General features: G+C 42.2%; 1 protein-coding gene across 1 annotated transcript in view; it reads right to left on the bottom strand.

Annotated features, from left to right (window-relative positions):
- Positions 1-24,939, bottom strand: part of CCDC88C (coiled-coil domain containing 88C) — a 102,755-nt gene that overhangs the window by 36,230 nt on the left and 41,586 nt on the right. The window contains exons 4-12 of the mRNA XM_082484801.1: positions 24,347-24,416; positions 13,888-13,946; positions 12,189-12,272; positions 10,692-10,832; positions 9,594-9,778; positions 8,938-9,019; positions 8,343-8,501; positions 2,437-2,583; positions 838-982 (exon numbers count right to left, since the gene is read on the bottom strand). Coding sequence (XP_082340927.1) covers positions 838-982; positions 2,437-2,583; positions 8,343-8,501; positions 8,938-9,019; positions 9,594-9,778; positions 10,692-10,832; positions 12,189-12,272; positions 13,888-13,946; positions 24,347-24,416 — 1,072 coding nt within the window. The remainder of the gene's footprint in view (positions 1-837; positions 983-2,436; positions 2,584-8,342; positions 8,502-8,937; positions 9,020-9,593; positions 9,779-10,691; positions 10,833-12,188; positions 12,273-13,887; positions 13,947-24,346; positions 24,417-24,939) is intronic.

Below are 24,939 nucleotides of genomic sequence, written 5' to 3'. Positions count from 1 at the left end.
TTGGCATCAGGCACACATTCAGTTATTTCACAAAACAAAGCTATTCTTCTAGACAGCTTTACTGAAAACTGAACATCTGCTTACTCTAATTTATTTCTTTGTCTTCAAGTCAAACTGTTTCTGGTACCCAAAGCCAAACTCGCAAGTCTTCGCAGAATCAGGTGAGCAATCAATGAAAGCTGCACACTGAACTGCACGAAATAGCTTATATATTTCCCAAGTTCCATTTGGCATTGTTATTTAGGCTGGCATTACAGACAGAATGAATGTAAGACAAACCAATGCTAAAACCTGACTAGTGAAGGAAGCATTAGTTATGTTTGTGATAGTTATGGAAATCGAATCAACCGTTCAAAAAAAAATAATCGGTCAGTTATTTTAACTGCACACATTTTTCAGTATCTAGTAAAAATAAATGACTTCAGCATACGCTACTTCCTGGGACTTAAAGACCAGCTAATTGTCTGTGCTAATTGTACTAAAGAATACTAAAGATCACAGTTAGAAATTACCAGTGTTTGGTGTGACTTTTCTGCTGCGTGGCTTACAAAGCTTTCTTTTTTTTTTTTTTTTAAATTTTTATCATTTTACTTAAAAGTCACTCTCTCAGTAATGAACAAAATAAAAGGAAAACATTTTAATGCTTTCAAAAGAAAGTGAAAGAAACCAGAATGAATACATTTTCAAAGTTCTGAAAAACTAAGTTCAAAGTCAAGCGGCTGAATGAGGGAAGTTCTCTAAGCTAGGACTCAACTTCTGTTCCCACCTCAGTCAACCAACCTGTCTACGCTGTAAGAAACCACCAACACAACAGCAGCTACCCCAGCTGGTACTCACTATCTGCAAGATCCGTGCTTTTAGACAGTTGTTCTAGTTCCCAGCCTAGGTGTGCAGACTCGTTCATGCTCTGTTTCTGTGCAATCTCCAAGACCATGTTCTCCTCCAGCAGCTCTTCAATTCTCTTCTTGTCCGTGTCTCGGTCCTGTGCAAGACACACGTGAATGAAAATGCATATTCATCTTATCCATAAGATTGTTCTGTCAGTTGAACTGCTACAAGCACAACACATGGTGAGGGTAGAAGAATCTCCTCAAACACTGTGTGCTTTTATACTGAAATACATATCCAGCACGAAATGTTTGCTGTGGGCTGCCATACGCGCGACAGAATGCAGCGCAGAGACACCCAGCTGGCCCTGTTTAGAGTCAGCTCGGGTCCGTGATACACTTGGAAGGAGGGTGACTGGAGTGAGAACATACTGGGTGATGACAGGGCCAGTACAAGCCAGGGCTAGTAAGGCAAGCTGGATTCAAGCTGTCTCCAGACCGAAGCTCTTCAAAACCACGTAGCATCAATGCACTCAGACACTGGTGACTGTGCAGATATAACTTTGAACTCTACTGAGCTTCTACAACTCATCACGTCACATTTGGATCCGGTCATATGGATCAGCAAGTACCATCTGCCACATAATTTGGGTTTTAAAATATCCAGAAAACATATCTGGAGAATGAATCTACTGTTGTTTCCTGTGACTATTTTGGCCATTTGCATTTGTGGGAGCTGAAGTGGTGCCTCAGAAGGTTCCAAATTTTCAGAAAGCATTACCCAAAAATTGATCAAGTCACCCAGAAAAGCATCATTCAAAATCACCAGCCACTTTGGAAAAGCTAGAGTGTGACATGACCCTTATAATGCCCTAAATCAGTCATTAAACATAACTCCACACAGCACCCTCAATATCTTTGTTTCCAACAGACCCTGTTGGAAACCCTATACAGTTAAACCTCTATAACAGTTTAACCCACAAGAATTCAAAACACAGTGAGATAAGAGGAGGACCGTTAAGTAAATACAAGACATGAAAGAGTATTTATTATTTCTAGTGGGACTATAAAATCCAATGTTGCTTTTTGTTTGTAGATAATAAACTGCCACTTCTTATGTTTCCTTGTCTATGAAGCAATAAGCCATGTCTCTGATTTACACAAAAACAAATTTGGGAATTTTGTGGGTTTTACAGTGGTAATGGATTCCTAAAGTCACTGTAATGGCTGGAGGTTTTGATTCTAACAAGAAAGATCATTTACTACAGTAGATTTCATTTGCTATATCTAAGAGATTTCTACTTAACTGACAGATTTTAACATCTCCATTATCAATATGGATGAAAGCAATCTGTATTTTAAAACTGTGATATACCTTCTCAGATAAAATTAAATTCATCAGTCTCACACAAAGTAGCATTGGCCATATTTACACTGTTAACATTATAATATTTGAAGAATTCATGTACACAAAGTTCAAATTAAAGACCTCTTTAAAAGTGCCGTTGAAATATTTGCCTGTCTCCACTGGTTTCTGTGACATGAATCTGCAATCTAGCACAAAAACAGAAGTTCAAGACATCAGCATAATGAAAAAGAGAGGGCATACCAGCTCTACATCATGAAGTTTGGATTTCAACTGCAAATTTTCTTTCTCTAATTCATGCAGTTTATCACCACGAGCTCTTGCCATCGTTAGCTGTTCTTCTAGCATGGCCTTTGTTTCAATTAATATGATGTTGTCCTCTCTTAACTCCTACAGACAGGAAGTAACAATGTTAATCTCTTTACATAAACTGACTTTTCAAAGACCGGGTGACTTTAATAAACCGATACAGCAAAACACAAGAAAGAAATTCGACATGTTTCTCTGTTTTCATAAAAAAGTTTTTACCTGATATTTTAATAGGAGATGATACTATGTTTAATTATATGTGAGTCATTAATGCAAGTAAACCTAATATTTCTTATTGTTTTTTCCTGAATTTTAGAAGTTTAATGGAGTTCCTTTTGCTTTATATGAGACTAGATCAAGGCGTGCACCAAAGAGACTCAAGACACAGAAGAGCAACTGTTCAATTCCAATTCCACTGCTGTAATACCATTTCCTGTGTAGTCCACAGCTTCAGAATAGATTATTTACGGGAGGTTATAGCGTATTCAAAACACATTGGGGAGTGCTATCCAGTTGTTTCATACTTATCACTTAACACACTCTGCCCCAACAAACACATCAGCATTAACTGTACAAGCCACGTTGCTTATCCATTACAGCTTTTGGATCTGTTTTTACTGAGTAAAAATTTAACTTATTCTTCTGCTGCAGCCACAGATTAGAAACAATTATACTGCACTTCCAAATGTTCTTTGCAAAGCAATAAATGAACCTCTGTGCATTCAAGTATCTTATCTCCAGAAACATGAAAAGTCCAAAGCATAAAATCTGGCCGTGTATTCTTGGTCATGTTTTAAACACATTTACTAAATTCTCTAGAGAAATTTCCTTTTGTCTTTCTTTGCTTTCCGTCCTCCTCGCCCGCCCCCGCCCCCCCCCCCCCCCTTCCCCTGCTCCAATGAAATATGCAAAACCAGAAAACGCGCACACAGACAGGATGAAATGCTTATGGCTTGACAAGTTTATTCCTGGATAACTGTCTTCAAAATGTGAAGTCTCTGCTGACATCAGTGTTGCTGTCTGCTCTCTCAGACCACAAACATCCAAACCAAGGAGATTCCTGAAAGATCACCAGGCATGAGCAAATCACTTTCACTGCTTAATCAGCAACTGACTTCTCATTTGGGTAGTAAAATCAGCCTTAAGGAGCCTTATGTGGCTCGGTTATTTAAAAAAATGGAAAAATGGAAAGTAGCTGTAAAGCACAAGTTAAGAGTGTCTGACGACAGCCTCTCCCCTTGCCTTTTGACACTAGAGGTGGCCAAGATTTAACAGCGTAATCTTAGTTGTTTGCTGCATCTTGACTCTATGTGGCATAACATGGAAAGTCTACCTTATGCAGTACCATAGTGCCCTTGATCTCTCAGCGGGTCAGCTACCAACTTGCAAAATATGAGAGGAAAAACTTCCCTACTGTAATAGCATTAAAAGGACAAGTATGTTAATGCTTGCGAAGTGGTTCAACTACCGCAATTAAAATGTCTGAGTATGCAAGTAACTAAATAATAATACTGAAACACTAATGTTATAGAATCAGCATTTTGGGCCAAGCCTGATCTAACAGGGTGACTTCAGGGTGGGCAAACTAAAAAGGCTGACACTAAACAGATGACAGACCAGAGGAAGTACACGACACAAAATGTGCCGGGTGTCATGTAAGCTGCCGGAATACCTGTAATGAAACAGCAACGTGACAAGAGTTTACTTTGCTAGATTATCACACTCAATCTGGACCACAGCCCAAAGAAGTAAGGTGGTGTCTGACCTCAAAACCATGGCCTCAGAACTATCCCCAAAACTGCCTACCAAGCAGGAACCAGTTATTTTAGTGTCTCATGAAGAGTCAAGCTACGTGCCAAGTATATACACATATCCAGGCTCTGGTACAAACCACACATCACTGGGAACTGCAATATATGGAAGACTGAAGCACTTTCCATCGAGCGCCCAGGAGGGCTGGACATGTCAGTTCAAAGCAGTTCTGATGAAATCTTCAATTAATGACCTGGTGGAAATGCCTGCTACGGCGAGGTCAACACTGCTCACTGCTGTAGTCGTGATCTGAGGTTGTCTTAATATTGAAAAGCTCATATAATTTAAATAATTACTCCATGGGAGCTTTGTAGACTTACATCACAAGGCCTGGAAGGTAAAACTGTCCTAACTGAAACATGTCAGCACTAACATCTCTCCGAAGTCTCTGGGATAACGTAGTTGAGCTAATAATGTGTCTGGCTACAAATCGCCCTGGTTAGACAATCAGCAGGTGGTGGTGCTTTCACTGGAATTAAAGTTTGGGGTTTTTTTAATTAACAAACCCATCAACATTATTTTGTAACTAAGTTTATTTTTAAATCAACAGCTAAAATATAGTTGGTTGTGGATGTATTTTTTTTTAAATATACTGAATTTACTAGGCAAGGGATTAAAGAAACCTTTGTTTTATATCACTTAAATTGTGATGGTTTAATATCCAAGATACATAATTCTGCTTTTGAAATTTCTAAAACAAATTACATATTGTGGTTTGATCCTGTATCACTGTGCCTTGAAATAGCTTTAAGGATATGCATTGTGTATTCATATGGTTACAATTAACTCTGAGGGTAAGTGGTTGCACAATCAGGGTGTGTTGCTACCGGAAAACATTTTCAGAATCTAAAGTAGCAATCAGATTGTTTAAATCTGAAACTAGAGAATTTGCACATGCATCCAGACCTAGTTATTAAACAGCATTCAAACCCCTCCCTTCTGGCAGTTCAGAAGCTGCCCCTACCAAGCCTTGACACAGTTAACGTCTTGCGACAATCAAACATTGCCTTGGACAGCTATATGAAAACATACAAGAGATGCTTTTGCTTTTTTTAACTTTCACAGAAATCCTTCCTGCCATCCCACGTGGAAACGTGACTGCAGTGAGAAGGAGGAAGAACGGGCAAGGCAGACTTCCTGGCCTCAGAAAATAATCTGATCTCCTGGAGCAGCACGAGGTTCAACGGAGAGGTATGCTGGAGGGCAGCCTTGCATTGGAGAGATGCACCTCCTTGGAGGAAGCCCTGCATTAAGCCTGCTCCTCCACATTCACAGTTACGATCTCATTAACCCACCCCAGCAAGAAGGTCTCCAGAGCATTTTTATCTCCGTGTTCCTTGAACGATGGTCAAATTAAAATGTCATTCCCGAACAACTTTGTCAAGACATACAGAGAAGGAAAACAACACACATGCCTAAATGTGTTATGTTCACATCAGAAAGACTTGCTCCTTTTGCACTCCTTCTGCAATAGCTCCTGAAATCTCTTCCTGCCGCCACCGCTGATTTGTATCGCGTGCTTTCAGAAACTACTTGTAAGCTTGCTCACAATTCAGAAAGCTTGTCATGGTATCATACACAGAGCACATTCCATATTTTTTGTTCAAACTACCAAATGTGTATGTGAATTACAATAAGGAAAAGATTTTTAAGTGCTCATATAATAGTTTTCTGCATTGATGCACAAAGGTAAACCCACTTTTTTTTCTTACTTACCGATTTGGCACTGCTCATTAACAACCCTGTCAGCACCCTATGAGCCTTAAGGTATCACGTTACCATAGAAAAGTGGCTTATGCTGTACTTTACACACCTACATTTTCATTGCTGTGCCTCTGTGGGATTTGTTCAGGTCTTAAGACTCAGAGCTCAGGAAGCCATCCGCCACCAGTAAATGCCATGAGATGAATCAGCACTGTACCGCCTCGTGGTAAAAATCTCTACCATGTTACACCCCTGCACAAATCTTACAACTTGGAAACAGTTTTTGAGGGAGTGAGAGGAATTTCAGCAGACACTGAACTGACTCCAGGAGGGGTGGAGGACTTGAGACAAATTCGACAGAAAACTGAGGGGCCATGGAAAGCCAGATACTGGCTACTATGCACAGCCTTTGTGCTACTCCATGACTGTAAAAAAAGACAGAATAGCGCCCTGTGGAATCCTCTGAATGTATCAGCATGAAACCAGTGGAGTTTGCCTGACGCTGCCACTGCTCAACACCGGCAGTCCATGGCTGTGCCAAGACTTGATCAGTGATGGGAGAGGGAGTGGTGAGAATGTGAAACTCTCTGGGTATCCTAGACCACAGGGCAGCCTGCAGACAGCTGTGCGATCCTGAGGCATATTAGAAGAGCTCAGCCCCTACAGCAGCAACAACTTTTGCTAGAGGCCACACTGCGGCCCGGAAATAGAAATGTGCCATATTGATGGGAAATATTCTTTGTCCCGCTACTGTATTTCAGGGAGGTATCCTTGGAGAGCCAGCACTCATCTCTGATGTTCCGTACTTTCACCAAAAACTTGACAGAGTGGAAGAGGGAGTGACGAAACTTGGAACAAATTTGAAACTGAAGTGGAGGTCTCTTTACTGAAGGACGTGTTAAGCAAGATTAGCATGCAGACAGCAGAGCAGGAAACTGCTGGCTCTAGGACAAGCAAGGAGGCTGAGAGCTCAAGAACAGAAATAGCTACTCCCTCGATCTCAAATGAAGATGAGGCTAAAAAAACTCTCCTAGCTCCGGCTAAATTATCTGAGCAGCAGTTAGAAGCTAAACGCAGCCAAAAGGGAAATGCCAGGATGCCACGCTGATAGCTAGTGTGCCAGGTTAGTGCACGGCTGATTTGCCAGCTTGAGGGAGGAAAACAGAGAGAGACAGAACTTCATACTTCCTAATGTAAACTGGGAATGACTGAGAGGGAAGACAGGCTTTTGTAGTCTATTACATTCAATAACCATCCATTTTAGTGAACCTATTCATAAGAAGCAGCAGCTAGCTGGCCCCTTAGGTTAGAGAGGAAAAAAAACGCTTAAAAGTAGAGTTTATAGAGCAGAAATAAGGTCTGTGTTCTCAGCCAGAGGCCTGGCAAATGTGAGTTTCAACATCACTCTTCTACCTCAGACCTGGGATTTTATCTAATTATAGTGACGTTGCAAACTGCTGAACCTCCGTGTGTTCAGCAAGTCTGGATATTTATTTGACTTCAGCTGAAGTGTTACGTATGTGGATTACTGAGAGTTTAGGTGAGAATGGCTCAAAGAACTGCAAGGAGAGAAAATAAGAGCAGTCTGACCTAAACTTAAGGTCAGCCACGCTGTGAGCAATGAGTTTGTCTAGATGGTCTCCAAGGTCCTTTCCAACCTAAGTTAATTAATAATTCCAGGATGGGCATAGCTGCAGGTGACTGAGTTGAGTAACTGGCATTACTATTGGAACAAAGCTATACATTCCTCACTGTCGTACTCTACTCAGGGCACTAGGGAAGATCCAAATTTTCTCTCCTTTCTACTGCAAGGAACAGTTGCAAAAAAGGGTGGTTAGAATTTGTTACGTTTAAAAACACCCAGTCATTTTAACAACAGTTGCATCTGCTACAAAACCCTAAGGAAAAACACCCAGACGTTCATTTAGCTAATTTATACATGACATTTAAAACATTGGTCAAAGGAACAACTCTGGAACACAGGCATTTTACCTAAGAGTAAATTTTCAAGGCTAGACTAAAGGTCTGGATTCTCTAGAAGAAGCATCCAGAAAAAGTCTGTCCTGGTTAGCCATATAATGCTGAACTAAGAAGAGTTTATTAAAACTAATGGGTATTTATTTTTTGTGTGCACCAAGTCCTTCTTGCCACTGAAAGAAGTTTTAATGTTGCTAAGTCAGTAACTATGACGTATGTTATGAAATTTCCACTTGCTCTGATGTTTTGCTAGTCAGCTCAATGACAAATGACACACGAACCAGCAACACAACAAAAGCCACATGTTAAGGATCACTCAGCAAATCTTTTGCCCAATTTTCACTTGCCTCCATGCGAGCTTTGTAAAAATCCACATCATGAAGTTTCTCTTTGCACCGAACAAGTTCCATCTCAAGTCTCTCCACACGGTTTGCCCTCTCCCTCAGAGAGTCGAGCTCATCTCTGTATGCTCGGGCAGAGCGAGCATCTGAGGCCAGGTGGATATTCTGTGGAAGTGAGGAATAAGCAGGGAGAAAAATTTTAGTTAATACTTCAAAGTATGTCCTTTAAACTTTATTTTTATTTACTTGTTTATTTTAAGCATAAGCAAATAGCATTCCGCTGGTTCAGGAGTACTAGGCAGTAAATTCTCTACAAGACAGAGAGGTTCTTCAGCCTGTTGGGACTCTGACATTTCTAATGCCTGATGCTGCATAAGCTTCAGGCATTACGAGGCTATTTGCAAGCTGAACAGTTGAAACTGCTCTCACCAGTTAAGTGGAAAATGTAGCATTGCTATGCTGTAGCTATTATCATCAAACAGCTTGCTGGAGTAACCCGATTTCTTCATTAAAAAATAGGCATAGTAGTATTTTTAGCCTCACATAGAAAGAGGCTTTTTTTAATAGGAAAGACTGTCACAATAAAATGAGCCCATCTTACCTCTTGTTTTATTTTTTGCAGCTCTAGGGTGAGCTGCTCAACTTCATGTTTAGAATCTACAAGCTGCTCAGACTTCTCTTCCCTGAAAAGGATTAGAAAAATCTTAGTAAGGAATTTTTTTTTTCCCCTAAACCAATATTGATTCTATGGACACTGCAGGGAATCTGGAAAGGAAGATAGAAATCTCCTGGCATATTCTGAACACAGAGCCTCTTTGTCATGACAGCTTCATAAAAGCAAAAGGATTTTTCTCATGATACCATATACATATCAAGGGTCTGAGTTTGCAGCTCTATTTTTATACTCCGTACCTCTGTTTTTGATGCTACTGCTGTCATAGCAAGCTTCACTGGCCTCTGGACTTCCCACTAATAATTAAAAAAGTGCAGCTAGCAGTTGGCATTTTGAAAAGGGGAAGAGAGATGAGACACAAAAAGAAAAATGGAAGTAGCCATCACTCTGTGTTTAAAGACCAGTTAAGAAATATGGAACGCCTATACTAGCTTCCTACTGCTATGAATAAAAAAATTGAAAGATGTGATTCTGAGAGCTCCCATGGAGGACAGTGTACTGAAGCCAACAGGCACCTGCATTTTCAGGATGCACAGGATTTAATATACAAGTTTCTCTAGAAACACAAATCGCTGGCGACTCACAGCTCCTGACGGATTCTTCTCAATTTTGCCTTCGTGTCTGCCAGCTCAACTGCAAGGTGCTGCTTGTCTTCATTAGAGAGAGGGTTGGCTGGGTTTGGTGAAGAATCTGGACTTGGTGCTTTCAGAGGACTTGGTGGTTGCTGAGACTGCAGATAATCTCTCTCTTGAGTAAGATCTACAATGACCTGGAAATACAGAGAATTATGTAGTGTCAAGACATATACAGTATAATTATACATTGCTTTCCAAGTATCTAAAAATTATTTATAAATGTAGAAAATTATTAGCCTGGTATTATACAGCATTCAAGTGATAGCCAGGAGGGAAGGTTACACAGAGGAGGAAAGGAATCTCCACTATGCTCAGACCACTAAAACATTCCCCTTCCAATGCTCAAAATGAGCAGTCTGTTTTGCTTGGAAAATTCATAAAAACCTCTAACAACTAACAGTTTTAACTAACACACTCACAGTCAAAAGCATGACAGAAAATTAAAAGGTTGAAGAAGGGGAGAAGCCTCCACCAGAGATCTGAAGGGAAAAGAACTGATCAGTCAGCAACAGATCAGGCCATCTTGTTGAGGCCCCATCCCTGGAGGTGTTCAAGGCCAAGCTGGATGTGGGCTTGGGCAACCTGGTCTAGTGGGAGGTGTCCCTGCCTATGGCAGGGGGGTTGGAACTCGATGATCTTCAAGGTCCTTTCCAACCTAAACCATTCTACGATTCTATGATCTTCACATAGAAAAAAACTAGAGAAGACACTGGAAGCCATGATGGAGACAGGCGAGCAGTCACTCAAAGATGAATGAGCAGACAGGCTGAGACAAAAATCTCAAGACAAAGTCACAACTTCAAATATTTTAGTCTCTCCACTTCATGGAGAGACCACTACACTCCTCTTCAGCAATCACGTCACCAGACTTTAATGTTTACAAAAGAATCAATGGAAAAGTCAAATCTTTCTACAGGTTTTCAGAGGTGTAGTAGAAAGGAGCAGAAGAAATAGAAACCCAGTGCACAAACAAGACACAAGAGAAGGAATGGAGCCTCCATCTGCTGCTTCACATGAGCTCTATATGGGAGAGATAAGTCATCGTACTTCGGTGCATTCATCTCTCTCATCAATCAGCCTCTTGAGGTGGAAAACCATATTCCTGGAGAGAGACTCTAGTTCTTCTGGGGCCATATCTGGGAGCTCCAGCCACTGCAAGTCGAAGACATTCTCCTGGTTGTGAGTCACCTAGTAACAGGAACAACAAAAAAATGTCTTTCCACTAATATGTTTGCTGTATATTCTGCATCTCTCAAGTTCTTCTACTGATCAATTAAAAAACATACCACATTTCACCAAAAAACAGGTTGTAAATAACAAACACAACTACCTTAACTGTAGCACTACCCAGAACTTTCTGGTATTTAGACTTTTTTATAATTTTTAAAATGTGATCAGATACAGAGTGTGATCAATAGCACGTATGCTTGTATATTAGAAGTATGCAACTGTCTTACTGCAAGGTGGTCACCCTTGCAGTAAGGACCCTGAGGTGGTCACCACAGGGATTTGAAGGGACTGATCCCACATTGAACAGTCAGGCTCACTGTGAAGAGGCCCTGCTTTCAATGAATTTGCAATTTGCAGCAGATATAGCTGGGAGGAGCTGTCTTTAGCAGAAATGTCTCTGGTTGCTGCTAGCAGTGTACCTTTCAACTGCTATCTTACCCAAACTGATTTCCTCTGAATCATTTAGCAGAAATGTCAGGCAAATCTCTCAAGGTCAGTTAAAGTCTGTTCCTGCTTTTGTCATAACCATGTGCTTAGTTCATCACGTTTTTCTTCTTTTTTTAAAGCAGAACTTTTTTTTTTAAGTGTTAAGAAAAAAGTTCCCATCTTAGACTTTCACTATTTGTTCCTCAAATCTAATTGTACTGGGCTTTCTACACCTGCAGCACTGACACCCAGTGCCCGCTCCTGGCAAGGGGAACTCCCAGTGGGGGCTGCTTCCACACGGCTCTCCTTTGGTTATCCAAAGCAAGCTGGCTCCTAACGCCTACCTGTATTCCTTCCTTCTGCAAAAACCTTAGAAGTCCAAGAATACTTATCCCTGGATCAAACTTCTCTTTAAAAACAGAGTTTATATCCAATTTCAGCTGCAGAGTACACTTTTCAAGACCATTTGAGCTCAGAGGCCACAGTCCGAAGCAAGTCACTTGGGGAGCCTGTGTCTCACCTCCCACCAGACTTGGGGATTAAGTGCCTGCACCGCTGCTGCAAGTGGCACTGCAGCTCCTAAACCATACATGCTTTTTGGAAATATTGCACATGTATCCCTAAAACAATTCCTTCTGCATGGCCTATAACTGGCAAGCAAGGCATTTGTCGCTGCATCTCTTTAGAAGGCTCCTGAGCTAAGTAATGTTCCCAGCACGTATCATTTTCATCTTATAATCTGATTGCAGCAACATATTCAATCTTTTTTTTTGTGAAGTTCATGAATCCATTATGAAATTCCAAGCATTAATATTTCATAGCAAAAAAACTCTGTTAAGTCAAGGAAGGGAGAGATAAAAAGTCAAAACCGACAATACTGAGTCCCACCTCCTGAATGTGTGACACAATGGCAGCTTGGGTTTCAATATCCAGTTGTTTTATTCTTTCAATAAACTCTTCTTTTCTTTCACACTGTTAAAAGAAAACACATCCTGAAACACTGCTACATATCCTAAAACTTACTGCACCATTTTTCATGTAAATAAATAAAAAAAATCCTCACGTTGGTAATGACAAAATGTTCAAGGTCTACCCTTTGTTGCACTAGAAGGTATAACACTTCATTGCCCCATATGGAGCATGAAACAAATTATGCATTAAATTATTTAAACTTTTTACAGTCAGTACAATTAAGGCTGAGTTAAATGGCTGGTTTGGCTCTTTAAAAACAAGTTCAACACGCAGTAAGATCAAGAGGTGGGACAACAGCCAGAGGAAATCATCACAGCTTCATTAACAGAGCTGCACAAACGCAAACCTACATTTACATTGCATCATTTAACCTCTCTGCTTTGCTGTTTGCATTTTGCTTGGGTTTGGCAATGAAGAGATGCATCACTTCAGATGTTATTCACATCAATGCAAAATGTTGCTTGTTGGACAAAGTCAACATGTGCTTCAGATTAAAAATGGGGTTGGGAAACATTCTGGATAAAAATGAGTGACATTTCAGACAAACAGATTTTAGTAAATCTTTTACTTAGGGCTTTAAAAGAGGCAGACATCTGCTATCTGTGTATCTGTGATTGTACACTAACAACATTATTGCCTTCTTGTAATAACTCTGCATTATGGAGAAGTTAAGCATTACTTAACAGGTTTTTTAAAACTCATTTACAGTGTCCTTTTGGAGCCTGGTTCTGAGTCTCAACCACTCCTTTCCCTGGGAAGAACCTCAGACCCGTCCACGGGGACTGAGGATGCACAGCAGCTTGCCAAATCAGACCTTTATTCTTTGTGCCACAGTGCAACACTGAGATAGCTCAGAGCAGCCGTACGTAGACAGCTTTACCCTGACATAATTGACTTGACATAGCTGAGCAGGGTAAGTGTCCTAAGACATGACAAAAACACTAGACAGACCTACAAACGGTCAATTATAAGCAAAGGCTAGCCTGCAACGTGGCTATTGTTTACCGACGCAGAGGTTTGGTGAGCAGAACACTGATTTCTTTATCTGGTAACTGTCATGCATTTCTGGGGAGTTTCCCATATACATTGCCTGTCTATTTATTTTAGCAAGTGCTGCATAAAAATCCCTACATGAATATACAAAGTATCTATTCATTTCAGATTTTCGACACGTAACATGCAATCAAAAGATTATGCAAATAAAATCAGGATTCATTAAACAAATATTTAGACTGTTAGCTTATCTATTTGTTTGGCATTCATGTCTACTGTTCCACTCCATATTTTAAAATAGTATGAAAATAAACCAACAACAATCTTTGAACGATGTTCAAAGCTTATGTCTTCCCACTTTGTTATCAACTACTTAGTTGTGTATCCTGTGGCTGATTAAGCACTGGCAACAAATTGAGGCTGCCGCTATCACAAAGCGTGCTTCCTTCCCCCTGCATTTCTTTCATTCACCTATTGTATCTTCTCACAATTTCAGCTCACAAGACGTCTTGAGCTGGAGATTTGTTCATACAGCACTGATCTTTGGGTGGATTTTCTCAGTCCAGAAAAAAAAAACAGATTCAAAAAAATGTTATTTTTCAAGCCTTTAATGAATGTTCACCTGCACAGCACATCCCAGAACCAACAACAGCAGCTTCTTAATTTCATCCATACTTTTACCTAGAGAGGAAAAAAGGGAATCAGTACATATGTACAACAAATTAAGTATTTGCTAGTGATCCTCTCTAAAATATCCACGTGAAAAGAGAAATAAGACCTTTGAACAAGTGCCTGAACAACATACACTGCCCGTTATAATGTTACCACACTTTGCCTGTAACAACACAGTTCTTACAGATTAGTTTAAAATCTCAAATCCAGCAAGACTTTTTTTTCCTCAGTGTGGTATCCTCACCTACATTTTCTTATAAATGAAGGGGGGAACAAAACCCTTTAAATAATTCAAGGCATATGCTCAATACTTGTCCCTTTGTTTTGTGATTAAGAAGGGTGCTAAAAAGCCCACCAAACCACCACCACTTCTTCCCCCCCTCAAAAAAGAAAACCCAAAACAAAAACACCCTGAGCAGAAGCAAAGGAGGGTTACTCTCAAAGGAAGAACTTGTCCTAAGTTCCCTGGCTGTAAAACAGCTGCCACTCAGACTTCCCAAAGCTGAATGCCATTCTGCGCATAAAAATTCTCTCCGAGAGATGTTTTAGCGAATAAATTCTGCCTCTGTTCTGCATCAAAGCCCGCTCACACTTTGAAGCGCAAACCCCATGTGCTAAAGAGGGATAAAAAAAACGAGCGATGTAGAAGGGAGACTACGCAGCCAGCCATATGCTCGGGGAGCTGTGGCGGGGAGGGGGCACAGGCAGGTTGTTACTGCAGGGAATCCTGCCGTGACCAACAGCCCCGCCGGCCGCCTTCGAAGGTTAAGAGAGGAAAAAGCCGCACAAGGGGAACCCGTGCGGCCGGGAGCCAACCCCAGATCTTCTTTCAACAAAATTAACGTGGGGATGGTTGGGTGGTAAAGAAAATTACATATATCAAAAATAGATAAAGGCGGATGGAAAGCAAAGAGCTTCAAGGAGGAAATAAAAAGATCGTTATGGAGTTAGGTTCAGGAAAAGCCTGTCCTCATCCACACTGGGGGAAGAGAAAAAGAGAGAAGCAGGTCACGTATAGTTTTCTCTCATCCCTATACACCTGCTTCCTGACACAGAATGTGTTAACTGTGGGATTAACACTTTCATTTTATAGCCTGCTTTACTTGGGTGTTCAATGGCTCCTATCAATACACAGACAGAAAACAATTTCTGAGCACAATTGTGTTCCTCCACCAACACCATGCCCTTGTAAGGCTGCGCTGGCAGAAAGTTAAGAGGCATGTGCAGGACCCACGGCTGGGGAACTGGAGTTAAAATGACTCATCAATTAAGCTGCCGCAGCCCTGCAGACGCACCAAGGCACACTGACCTAAATTACCACGGGGCTTATTTCCACTCTGAGACCCTTGCAAGCCACCACGTGCAGGCAGCATAGGAAACAATTTGTTTTCTGATTTCCTGATTTTAGAACCATAGGATCGTTTAGGCTAGAAAACACCTTCAAGATCATCAAGTCCAACTGTTAACCTAGCACTGCCAAGTCCACCACTAAACCATGTTCCTCAGCACCACATCTACACGTCTTTTAAATACCTCCAGAGATGGTGATTCCACCACTGCCCTGGGCAGCTTGTTCCAATGCTTGATAACCCTTTCTGTGAAGAAATTTTTCCTAATATCCAATCTAAACTTCCCCTGGTGCAACTTGAGGCCATTTCCTCTTGGCCTATGGCCTGTTACTTGGGAGAAGAGACTGACCCCCACCTCGCTACAACCTCCTTTCAGGTAGTTGGAGAGAGCAACAGACATCTGGCAAGTTGAAGTCCTCCACAAGAACAAGGGCTAGCAATTGTGAGACTTCTCCTAGCTGCTTATAGAATATTTTGTCTACCTCTTCACCCCTGGTTAGGTGGTCTGTAAGGCACTCCCACCATGATATCTGCCTTGTTGGCCTTGCCCCTGATTCTTACCTATAAGCACTCAACCCTCTCATCACCATCATTAAGCTCTAGACAATCAAAACACTCACATACAGGGCTACCCCACCACCCCTCCTTCCTCACCTGTCCCTCCTGAAGAGCCTGTAGCCATCGACAGCCATACTCCAGTCATGGGATTCGTCCCACCAAGTTTCACTAATGGCAACTGTATCATAGCTTTCCTGCTGCGCAATGGCTTCCAACTCCTCCTGTTTGTTGCCCATGCTGTGTGCATTGGTGCAGAGGCACTTCAGCTGGGCTGTTGGCTGTATCACCTTCTTAGAGGAACACCCCTTAATTCCTTTGAGGTATTTCACTGGTGTTTCCCTCTTGGCTCCTATGACCTCAGGAGCCCCTGGCTCACGTCTGTAAGACTCCAAGTGCGCTGCAGTGTAGCCAGCACATCCCAGAGCAACAGGCTGAGGGCCCTCGCTAGCACCCTGTCCCTCCAACCTTTGTGTGTCATCCCACAGCTTGTCACGGACAAGCCTGATATTATCTCCCTCCCCTTTCAAGCCCAGTTTAAAGCTCTGTCCATGAGCCCCACTAGCTTGTGATCAACGACACTCTTGCCCCTTTCAGAAAGATGAATCCCATCTGATGCCAGCAGGCCTGGTGCCATGTAGCCCATCCCATTATCAAAAAAACCCCAAAATTGTCTCAGTGACACCAGCCATGGAGCCACGTATTAATAGACTGGGCCCACCTGTTTCTTCCAATGTCACTGCCCACAACTGGAAGGAGAGAGGACAAAACAACCTGTGCTCCAGATCCCCTTACCGACCACCCCAAGGCTCTGAAGTCTCTTTTGATCCCCCTTGGACAACACATTGTGCCTTTATTGCCACCCACACAGAAGAGCAGTAATGGGTAATAGTCCGAGGGCCGTACCAGGCTAGGAAGTTTCCTAGTGATGTCCTTAACCCTGGACCCCAGGGAGGCAGCAGACTTCCCTAAGAGGAGGGTCTGTCCGGCATATTGGACCCTCTGTTCCCCTCAGAAGGGAATCGCCTACAACTATAACCTGTTTTTTTCTTCCTTGTGGAGGTGGTCATGAGATGGAGGGTAGGCCTTTCTGACCTTGGCAACACTTCTGGTGAAGATGGCCCATCACCCACATCATCCACTGACTGGCCTTGCACACCCAGAGCCTCATACCTGTTGTGCAGAGGCACCTGGGGAGGCGAGGTGGGCAAGGAGGGGGTTCGCCTGCTGCCCCGAGAGAAGACTTGCCTCCACTCACTCCTCTCTTTTAGGCTACTGCCTTCAGCCTGGCAGGGGGAGGATACAGGATGCCCTTGATCTCTGCAGTCTGAGACCTGGATGGCTGCATCTTTTCATGGGAGTGCTGTCTGGGTCACTACATCCATTCTGCCGAGTGCAGAGGACATGGCTTTCTACCGGGTGCATACCATAGCTAAGCTCCACAAGATCATTAAGATTTTGCAAGCAGGAATTCTTCTCTTCTGCAGAGACAGACATATTTCAAATGTGCTAGTTCACACTTCACCCTGTAAATACAATATTGTTTATTTCCCTAAAGAATATTTAAAAACTGTTTTTGAAAGATGTACAATCATTCTTACTCTTCTCCCCGTATCTAGCAGCATACATGGCTCGCTCTTTTCTGAAAAAATACAACTTATTATAGAAATAATATTTCAGTCTGTGAAAGTCTGATTGTTCTGTGTGATTCTGAATAACACAACCTTAAATGTAGACAGCGTCACCAAAAAAAAAACCACCTCAGAAACAACAAAAAAAATCTGTTACTTGATGAACAGTTCCTTTGAGGGCACTGCTAGCCCAAGGAGGTACTTAATTTGGTCAGAAGACATTTTTTCATGAAACTGAGTTCTCATTAGAGTTTCAGCATTGGGTTTCATTCTGCATCAGCTTCAGAGCAGATCCAGACCAGGGATTAAATGCAGAGCATGCCTGTGGGACATGAGAGCAAATTGCTAAATTATGGAAAGAAACAGCAAGTGACTTGAGTATGTGTCTCTCATTCTCCCAAACTTACTCAGGGCAGAACACCTTCACCATGAGAGACAGAAGGAGTAGCCACCAGGCTGCTTGCTCTGGATCACACAGACAAGTGCTCTAACCCTTACGTGCTTTGGGCACCTGCATCTGTTGACCATAAATTCCAATCTGTGCAAAGCCATCCTCTTTGTGAGCCTAGTGGCTTGAAATCACTCATTTTAGAAAACATCAGGTTTACTTTCCAACAGTGAAAGCATCTATACCATCCTAAAGATATGTGAGCTACTTGAGCCATTCAAACCACACTCTACCTCTCTGCACCAAAGGCAGGAAGCTTTGCTCTTCTCTCCATGAGATAACAGATGGGCATTAGGGATGCTGCATGACCCTGTGAGGCAAAAGACCTTCAGCTATTACTGCAGAGTAACTCAGCATGGTCAACCCTGTTCTCCCACCAGGGACTGACCTTGCCTGGAAACTCCATTCTGCGTCCTTGTCCCCACTTGGACCCCCCATCAGGAACTGAATCCGAGGCAGACAGAGCAAGCCCCTTTGGCAGGGAAGGCCAAGCCAGAGTTTTTATAAAGGAGTGAGAAATTAAAAGACCCGAGGTACTCATAAGATTATTAGTTTGCTATTGTCTTAAGAATAACATTCGGCAGTCTGCTCTCTCCACTGGCAGCTTTCAAAAAAAACTTCACTGTCAGGATTTTTCCAATATTTCTTTTTTAATAAATTATTTTATGGTTGCAGACATGCTATGTACATGTAATGAAAATGAGATTGTACTACCCTTTTAACACTTTTAAGATTGAAAGGTCCAATCTACTCTGCCAGCCACCCAAGTGTTTCAGAAGGTCATGTGTGGCTGTTTTAAAGAGTTCAACTCCTCTGGCTTTCATTCAGAAGTTGTTTTCCATAGGGTGGAAACAGTTTGTTGGCATTAAGGAACCCTGAGATCACTCATATTCAAGCTAGATTTGAGTAACATTTTAAAGCCTGGTAGGATGACATTAGTTACAGGAGATATTTAGAAGAAATAGGATACGAGTATGAAAAAAACCCTCTACCAATCTGAAATGCTTTAGAGACAGTTTGCAATTAAACCTCAGAATAAGCCAGGAAGGGATTTATCACCCCTCTCCCCTTTCACCTCACCTACAGGAGAGCTGAGATACCACACACTCAAGTGGAGTGCCCAAGGTTACTACGTGAATCGGAAACACATCAAGGATTATTACACAGCGCAGCGGCTAAGTTCTACACTCAGGACAGTGCATGTATCCTGTAACGCGCGTTGAACAAAAGCAGATCTTTATCCCCAGTTCAGTCATACCTCCTGAACAGTGAATGATTCTGCGGTCTTTTCCAAAAGGCTTGATTTGTGCTAATTTAATAAGGTGGTAAAGTTCCTTGTGCAACTGCATAGGGAGGAATGTGCAGGCGTCCCCATGCTGGCTCATTGGGATGACACAGCTCCTTCCTAGACAGCTGGGAAGAAAGTCTGCTGGGTCCACCCAGGTTTAATAGCTGACCTTGGCAAGACAGTGTCCTCCTACAACCTAGGATGCAAATGCTTATGTCTGGGGCAGCTCCTGGCAGACAGGTACCCACAAGCTGAAACGAATGGACAGGATTCAAACTAGCACTTAGGCAGAAAGGTGCCAATTAAAAAAAAAAAAACAAAACAAAACACACCTCTTTTCTTTTACACTTTTTTGAAAATTCCAGGGCAGCTGCCCTCAGGCCACACGTTTGTGCCTGTAAGGGAGCCAGCCACCTGGGGGATTTGCAGAAAGACCATCTGCTCCCAACCGTGAGAGAGGGCCAGCGGGTTTTCTGGAAAATAAAGGGAGGGGAAGCCCGAGCACCACCTGTGCATCCTGGGAGCCTCCCTGCACCGGAGCCAGGAGACCCCTCTGCTCTCACAGGGGAAAGAGGATGACAAACAGATGGCAGGACTCGGGGAGAAGGCAGGCGGAGGGATTAGGGGACACAACAACAAACAAACAAAACAAAAAAAAAAAAAAAAAAGGAGGATCAAGGTACAGAGGGAATACAGCCGGTGGGGCGGGGTGGGGGGGGTAGGAAAGATGGCAGAGGAAAATGGAAATGAGAGCACCCAAGCACGTGAAATCTTGAGCTTGTGATGCTTCTTTCTGCACATTTCTACTTAGTGATTCCTCCAGCGGAGGAGAGGGAGCACCAGCGCACGCAGTGCTACATGCGGTGGCCAGTGGATATGAGAAGGTGGGAAGGGGTGAAACACACAAGTGCCATTTTTTCTAATGATGGCAACATCCTGAGTGAGAAAAGCCTGGATGCTAAATTTACACTATTGAGGCAGCATTTTGTTATTAACTTTATATTTTATGAGCCTTTGTGCCTCTGGAGGATTGTGAAACAAAATGAGGAAGGAAACCAGACATGAAAAAACACGCCAGTGAGAGTAGACATCTTTTACAATTTTAATGAACAACAGTTTCTACAGACACTTATTAGCAAGGACTTTGGGCACTTTCATTCACAAACTTAACATGTAATTTGAAAAAGGGGATCTAAATAGCAAAGTTTTTTGAAGAGACAGAAATGAGCCTACTTCAGGCAAATAAAACCTCATTTCCATTCTTGGTCTGAAGAAAGTTAAAAATAATCCCCCTCCCCCTGTATTTAACTATGACTGTTTCAAAGGATTAATTGCCATCAGTTTCCAAGAACACTCGCTACCTGTGTTAAACTAAGCATGTCTAGAAAGTAAGAAATTAAACAACACCTCTAAATAGAGGTTCAGGACCAATACTGTATACTGATATTCCTTGTGTGGGCACATGAATGAGTGGCCATTTATAAGGCATGCTAAAGCCAGAGGGAACTATAAAAGGTGATTACAGTGATGTGTATAGATGATAAATACGCTGATGATTCTCATATTGAGCACAGGGGGATTTGTGGTGCAGTAATGAATTGAAAAAGCTGTTCAGCAAGAAAAAACATGGAGGAAAATAAAAACAAAGAGGAAATGTAATGGTAGTAGCTGTCTACAGTGCAGTGAAGAGAATAAATCCTGTAACGTCAGCTGCATCACTCTGCAAGTCAGATTCCTGGGAAAACTTTCTAAATCCTTTAATTTAACTTTCAAGTTTCTTTTCAGCTCCCTATATTCTAGAAAACAGTCAAAGCCTTCATCTTGTTACAAATATTTTTGCAACTTTTATGCCCATGGCCAAATGAACCGAAATAGGCAAAATCGCCATGGAATGAAATGATTTAGAGGACATGAAAGCAAGGAAAGTTCCTAAACCCAGCAGACATGAGCCATCTCCTATGCAAAAGCCCAGCTGCTACTGCATTTTTAGTGGTGGCAGCAGCTCTGTTTTTCAATTTCACATTCAAAGCAGAGCTGCAGAAGCCCTCAATAGTCCCAACTGTTGAGTGCCAAATGGGAGCTAAACAGCAAGAACAGCATTCTCAGCTTTAGAGCAGTTCGGTTTATAATTTAATACATGTAACACCACTGTTGGGTGCATTTTTGAAGGAAAAAGTAAAAATTGCAGATAGCACTGGTGAACAGACAGCTCCGAAAAACGTGCACAGCAAAACATCAGGTGGGCTTGTTACAAGGAATAAGTCACTGCAGTTGTTACACAGCGAATCACATTAAATGATCTAACAGCTCTCTGGTCTTGGACCTGTGAAGTCAATACAGTCATTAGGAGCCTTCCCAGCTCAAAGGGTACAAAGCAACACTGTATTTGTTCCAGGAACGTGACCACGGGATCAATTTTTCTTCCTCTGGTCAAGAGCGACCTTTCATTCAGATAACTTACCTACAGAATGGGGAAGGCAAAACTGGGATTTCATCACTGCCTCTCAGATCCACCCCAGCCCTGCAGACCGCCTGCACCTCTGTCTCCAGCTCCTAGTGCTCCCCACACTGCCCAGCACTGTCTCTGCAGACGCCCCCTCCAGGACTCTTCTTTCCTATCCGTCCTGGACTGGATCACTGACACAGAGAGAGAGGTTTCTTCTCTAGCATTCCTGCCACTTTTAAACACTTCCTCAAACAACCGTCTCCATCATCTCTTCTCCCCATAGTGCTGTCACCCCCAGCACCCTCACTTCTCTGTCAGCTTTCCCTGGGCCTTGTCTGTATTCATGCCAGAAGAACTGCTTCCAATGCTGATGACTGCTTTGTCCTCACCATCTCTATTCAGTCTGCAGCCCTCCTTTAGCTCTCTCACTGACTCTCATTTAACTTGTTCTTCCCCTCCCAAGTGCCCCTGCCTTCCTCTCAGTCCTCACTGCAAGACACCCAGTAACAAAGACATCAACCTGACAGTCACCTGGTCATCGCTCACCCTTATTGCCCACCACAGCCTGTTCCTTTTTGGTTTGGTTTTACTAACTTCTCAGCCTTCTCCTCCCTGTTCCTGAGCTTCCTGTCAGCCCTCAGCCAGGTTCCTCTTCCTGAAGGAAGTTCTAGTTCTCCATGTCTCAAACCTTTTCTTCAGCACATCTTACCAGTGGTCATCTACCTAAGGGTAGGATTTCAAGAGAAGCTCATCTTAATCTTATCTGTCAGACACTTTCTTTCTTGAGCACATTCTTTGGAGCAAGTACATCTCAAGTCTGTCTTTGTTGACCACCCTCCTGTGTCATGTCTAACTTGGGACTGGTTCTGAAAACCATTATATAACATGGCTAAACAAGAACTTCATATTTTTTATACACACGTGCCCCATCGATTTTAGACATCCAGAAGTTACATTTTTGCATTCTTTATCCTCTCTTCCCATGTTCTGAATAATGCCAATGATATGCCAGTAATGGATAAAATAAATTTTAAAAGACCACATAAAAAAAACCAACAAACAATACCAAACCACCACATTTTAAAGGATGTCAGAAAGTAAAGTAAAACTGTTTGTAATTAAAAGAGCTGGAAGATGGGAACACACGGATGACCAGTATCTTTCCTACAAGAGACATACCAGGTACTTTCTTCAAAGAAAGAGAGATCTAAAGTGCCAACAAAAACCAGCAGGTCAATGATGGGAAATTATAGCTAAAAACAGAACAGCTTTCAAGTGTACAGCTTTCAAGTGTGCAGCTTCCCCAGGAACCAACGCTGTGGTTACTGCATTATGAGTCTCCTGCCAGCTGTCGCTCAGGAATGGCCATGATGAGAAAGCAGCCAGCCTTTTCCATTGACACTTAGCCAGCAGAGACACTGCCTTGTTGGCCCAGACATCTCTATTCACTTGCACTCCCGATGCTGGCAGCCCACGCTCTGCCCATTGCCCATATGACTGAGAAAAGCAACTGCGCTTGTATTTCTATTTTCTCCTTTACCCATAACAGTAGCCCGTACAGGAGAATTAAGACTGGCATTGCAGACTTTAATCTGCTTGTTGAAGAAGCCTTACCCTCAGCTTGATTTTATTGCCAAAGTGCCAAGACTATGAATTTCAGTGATCCAACATCTGTAAGTTAATACTCTTTTCTGATATAAACCCTTTTTTCTACATACACACACTACTGCTGCAAAGAGCAGCAAAATAAAATCTTCTGCCAAACTTTCTGCCATTTCTTTGTCCTGGAGATGCTGATTAGCATGTCATTCCCCATCACTGCTGACAGGGTTTATACAGTTTTCCTTGTTTGGTAAAAAAAAAAAAATACGTTGTCCTTTGCACTGGCACAGGGCTAAGGCAGAGAGAGAACAGGCTTGCAAAAAGAAAAAAGTAAAAACCACAGCAACAAAACCTTTCATTTCAGAAATGTGTTTCTAAAGAGAAGTCAACTTTGTTTTCAGGCTAAACAGCTTTCAGTTTGTCTCACCAAAGCCACTGGACTCTGGACCATGAGCTCATTGGCTTCCAGGTCACTTTTGATGCAACACCTCACGTGACAGATGTCCTTGCCTAGACAACATGGCCAGCAGATGGTTTTCTCCTTGTCCGTTCTCTTCCTCACTTTTCCCAGTTTGTCATTTATACATTTTTCTCTCCATCCTCATGCATTTATCTTCCTACACTTCATTTGCAAAAGTTCCTTCACACTTTAGAGCAATTCTGCAAGAAATGTGTATACACATTGCCACAACTAAATTGATTATATAGGCACATAGGACAGAAAACCTGGAGGACAAACAATTCTCCCATGGCAGAATCCATCCTGGGTCACTTGCAGCAAGGAGTGAAGACTTTCAAGGAAACAGTTGCTGCTCTGGCAAGAGCTAATTCACTGCCACATGTGTATGCGTATGACATGCAGACACACATATATCAGATATTGTATTTGAATGTAGAGGTACATAAATATAAGTATTACATATTAGATACATCAAAATGTGAGACTTTGAGATACTCAAATATTTGCAGTTTGGCTACAACTACATATAGTTTGTTTAAAAGCATGTTTGTTATTTAAGAACATTTTAATAATGCAAATTTTACTTAGCATTTCAGAGGAGGGGGATGAAGAACCCAACAAACTACTCACCAGAAAGAGGATCTTTGCCAATCATCAAAACATTTGGTAAATTCATTACAATCAGCTGCTGGAGGACCTCCTAAACAAAAGGGAACAACAGGCAAAGTTCAGTGTGAAGGAATTCCAATCAATTACACCACAAAGAATACAGAGCTCCATCGAGTACAAAGCTTTAAACGTACCGGCAGGTCAGAGGTCACAAGAGGAAGCCCCACTTGAGAGAGAAATCACTATTTGAAGATGGCATCAGGTTGCACAGCAAACATACGCTAATCGCCTCTTTTAACAATGGCTAATATGGAACTTAAAGGGTCCCATGGCACTAATCAGGATAAATGCGTGGCCATGCCAGGCACACCCATCAGTCATGCCTTTACCCCAGGCATGGCCTGTATTCATTTGATGTTCAACATACAGCTGCTGTCATGTTTCGGGGCGTACAAACGCAGTGGGTTCAAAGGTACCTAAGCCATTCTGTGAAGTTTGAGCAATTCAAACAATTGGTCAAATTATTTTGTGGGTCTGAGATTTTAATGATGGGCTGGGGAAGTGGGTATGGGGAAAAGCTATGGAACAGACAACTTGCAGTGCTGATAGCAACT

The sequence above is a fragment of the Vanellus vanellus genome (genome assembly GCF_965231255.1).
Source record: "Vanellus vanellus genome assembly, chromosome: 6".
Lineage (NCBI taxonomy): Eukaryota > Metazoa > Chordata > Aves > Charadriiformes > Charadriidae > Vanellus > Vanellus vanellus.
Note: the sequence above shows the minus strand (reverse complement) of the source record. Positions and strands in the feature narration are given on the sequence as shown.